This window comes from Gastrolobium bilobum, unplaced genomic scaffold, assembly GCF_033153095.1.
Source record: "Gastrolobium bilobum isolate Gb01-03AN ecotype WA unplaced genomic scaffold, APGP_CSIRO_Gbil_v1 utg28738, whole genome shotgun sequence".
NCBI classification, from domain to species: Eukaryota; Viridiplantae; Streptophyta; class Magnoliopsida; order Fabales; family Fabaceae; genus Gastrolobium; species Gastrolobium bilobum.
Window position 1 is genome coordinate 371,198 of NW_026898759.1, and position 3,916 is coordinate 375,113.

General features: G+C 33.5%; 1 protein-coding gene across 1 annotated transcript; it reads right to left on the minus strand.

Annotated features, from left to right (window-relative positions):
* Window positions 1-424: 424 nt before the first annotated feature.
* LOC133283889 (transcription factor MYB15-like) lies at window positions 425-2,702 on the minus strand. The gene is made up of 3 exons (XM_061480813.1): window positions 2,570-2,702; window positions 2,143-2,272; window positions 425-902 (listed from the first exon to the last, which is right to left on the minus strand). The coding sequence occupies exons 1-3, from the start codon at window positions 2,700-2,702 to the stop codon at window positions 425-427; spliced, it is 741 nt and encodes a 246-aa protein (XP_061336797.1).
* Window positions 2,703-3,916: the final 1,214 nt, after the last annotated feature.

A 3,916-nucleotide genomic window follows, 5' to 3' on the forward strand; every position in this document is an offset into this window, starting at 1 on the left:
GTTAAAATATATATTTGTTATATATATATTCTATAAAACTATATATAAAGTATATTTTATTTATTGTATTACATTTATAAATATATTTAAATATATATTTTTATCTATACTTTTTATTATTATTATTTTAATAATGAGAGTTTTGGTGAAAAAATGAAAAGTTGAACAATGAATAATATCCAACTCAGTCCGCTAAATTGCAGAAATTTTTTGATAATGAAATTGTAGGAATTTAAATATTAAGACTTGAAAAAAACTTATCTCAAGAGTTACTGACGCATTTGAATTTAATAACATCAATTGAAACAATATAGTATATTTATCCTTTTATGATATTCCAATTTTCTTACTTGTCAATTTTCACTTTTTTTTTCAAGAGCCTTACTATGAAAAACTCGAGAAATCAAGCAAAGTCTTCAAGATTCTACAACAAATATGCACCGTCGTAGAAATTTGGTATCAAGAAGGCTCCGCTTTCACCACTACATATCTCATCAGTATATGTATTTTCTGCGACGAATGGTTCAGTCCAAAAATCGCCGCTAAATTCTTCGAATGTTACCCATGGAGCAACACTAAAATCTTCTTTTCCTCTGGAGCAGTTCATGGTTGATTGTGCAACATTAGAGGTAAGGGAATCGTTGTCTCCTTCTGAAGTTTCTGTCGACATGGGCAATGAGCTTTCGAAAATGTTATGAAAATCATCACCAACATCAGCATCTGGGCTTTCAGATCTTACAAACTTACAAGTCGCATTTCCTTCAAGACTATTACCTGGCTTCGACTTCAACTCACATGTTGTGTTCTCTTTGCTCTTCAAGCACTTTTTTAGGTGGCTATGCCAATAGTTCTTTACCTCATTGTCCGTTCTCCCAGGCAGTTTTTCAGCAATCTGGGACCATCTGTGAAGTCAGAGATACTAAAGATTAAATACTAATATTGATATTATTAAAGAGATATAAAGTAAAACCATTAAAAAACACATCACTTGACAGCTTGAGTTGAAATAGTTGTTTATCACGGTACACTACAAGAAAACTGGTATTTGGAAGCTGTTTAATTGAGGCGGTTTCAGCTAAACCGCCTCCAATTGATACATAGAGGCGGTTAAAATAACCGTCTCCATTTACCATTCAGAGGCGATTACATTAAAATTGCCACTAATTGCTACTTTTAGAGGCGGTTAAACCATAACCACCTCCAAATGTATATTAGACCCGGTTAAAATAATTGCCTCCATTGACCATTTAAAGGCGGTTGAGATATAATCGCCTCTAAATGCAGCAATTAGAGGCGATTTTAATATAATCGCTTCTGAATGGAAATGAGGGCAGTTAGAATAACCGCCTCAGATTATCTTTTGGAGCGGTTAAAATAATGGCCTTAGAATATATTTTGGAGGCAGTTAGAATAATCGTCTCAGATTGTCATGTAGAGTCAATTATTCTAGCGATTTGTGAAAACTGCAATATTTTGCCTCGCGATGGTGGTAAACAAGGCTTTGTATGAACCGCCGAACCAAGCATTTAGAGACGGTTTGAACCTCCTCAAAATACAAATATAACCGCCTCTGAAAACCACTTTTCTTGTAGTATCTGAGATATAATATAAAATGTACTTGTGTAATATTCACCTTTCAAAGACAAAAGATATAATATAAAATTATTAAAAATCCATCACTCAACAGTTTGAGCTGTTACGTTATCTAATTGTTTATCGTATATTAAAGAAAATTATGCAACTTTGTATGATCAAAGATGAGATAGTCAATCAATAGCTAGTAATCTGGTTTAGATGAAATTGGTATGTCGAAATTTTAAGTTTGAGTTTATTATACTTAGCTTGTTCAACCATCTTTCCTTCTTCTAGTTGAATTACAATAAGACAGAATCGAAGTATAATAAGAAGAAAAAATAAATAAATATATAGCAAATAATTTAATTATGTATTAAAAAATAACTTGGACACCTGTTCAGATTGTTCAATATTTTTTTTTTCCCATTTCGATTGTATGGAACTCTCCCAAAACATATACAAAAGTAATGGATCACTTGGACACTCAAAATCTATGATTCATGCAAAATAAATAAACAATAGCCATGAAATTTAGAATAAATTATAAATAACAGAAAACTTATATACTTATTTCCAAGTTGTTGGTGTAATTTCATGATTAATTCAACTTCCTCTTGGGTGTAGTTCCCATGTTTTAGATCTGGCCTCAAGTAATTCAACCAACGAAGTCTGCAACTTTTCCCACACCTTGCTAAACCTGTAACAAGTGTTAGTCACTAATTAACTACACTTCAACTAATCAATCCCATATTTTAGATTTCTTATTCCTTATTACAAAACTGAAACTATTCAGGAAGGTACTTCATGATATATAGTTGAGTACCATGGATATTAATAACGACAATCAATGTTAAAAGTGGAAATTAACAAGTAAAAACTAAGCTTTGATCATCGTCGTACAATTGCAAGTAATTAATACTGAATCAAACTTTTGTACAACGCAGTGCTGGAAATTTTTTGCATTTACATGGAGCCCAAATCGAATCTTACATACCTGCGAACTTGGGGAGTTGACGCCAATTAAAATGACCATATCTCTGAATATAAGCTCTTAACCTCTCGTCCTCTTCTTTACTCCATGCCCCTTTCTTGATTCCATTTTTATCATAGGAAGGAGCTCTTACCATCTCTTAATGATTAGGCTTTTGGTTTATCCTAGACAATTAACTACGCGTACAACTCAAAGCACCTTAATTAGAATTTGTCAGCTTTTTATACAATTTAAAGGCAATTACAAATTAAACCGCGGGCCATGTGCTGAGACAGTTCCATTCATTAATGATAGAAAAGTGGACCAAAACCGATCTAGGTCATGACAAGTTGTTTACCACCAAATAGAAATAAAAAAAGAAGCTTTCACACCCGAGCTAGATATAGGATTTAACACGTCTACATACAGGGAAATAGATTTTCAATTTCTGACAGTGGTGACCTAGGAGGGTGAAAAGTTTCAAATTTAATATCGAATAGTCGGGCTCGTTAGGATTTCAGATACTCTAATTGGTATATACCAAACAAATTCAAATACAAAACCAAATTAATAAATTTATTAGGACTTTGGACACAAATTGATATCTAAAAATACGCTTTGGGGGGCTATAAATTCCTAATGTCATAGAATTATAATGCGATAAAATTTATATGAACGCTTACGTATGAAATATTAGAAGTCAACCCTCAAGGGATTGATTTTACTGTATAGATTATCATGTGATGGGTAAGTAATTACTGCAAAAAGTTATATTTGTTCGGCTTCCTCCTTCAATGCTAAGCCCAAGCCCATTGAGGGGTTTCCTAAAAACCCTAACCCTAAATTTCATTTCCTCTATATATTCATTAGTTGAGGTGGAGGCTAGGTCTAATGTTAGAAGAGATTAGAGAAAAAAATTTGAGAGAATTATTTGATTGTTTGAGCAAAGCTTTATGCTTTGTATTTGAGAGATCTCTAGAGAGAGTTTGAGTGAAACATCTTTAGGGATGTTTGATTATCACCATTGCTGGAGAGGTTGAGTTAACCACCACATCGGTGATTCTGATTATTTGTAACCATTATTTTCATAGTGGATTTCTGATCTGGACTAGGTCCCGTGAGTTTACTTCTTCATTGAAGAAGGTTTTCCCACGTTAAATCTGGTTGTGTTCTTCTTCTCTCTCTCCTGTTTTGTGATTTTTCGTTTTGATTTTTCTGCTGCGCTGCCTGACCTAGTGAAGTTCAGGCCGAGGTATTGCCGAGATCCGAGATCAGGATCTTGTTGATTGACTTCCGCACAAAGACCCCTGAGCAGAGCTTGAGAGAATCGAGTTTTCCCAACAATATTTTTGTGAAACTCGAACTCTCGAA

Excerpts from the sequence above, each read along its gene's own strand:
- LOC133283889 (XM_061480813.1), bottom strand. The coding sequence starts at position 2,702 with ATGGTAAGAGCTCCTTCCTATGATAAAAATGGAATCAAGAAAGGGGCA. Across the intron at positions 2,273-2,569 it reads TCAACTCCCCAAGTTCGCAG|GTTTAGCAAGGTGTGGGAAA; the intron begins GTATGTAAGATT and ends CACTTGTTACAG. Across the intron at positions 903-2,142 it reads CACCAACAACTTGGAAATAA|ATGGTCCCAGATTGCTGAAA; the intron begins GTATATAAGTTT and ends CTGACTTCACAG.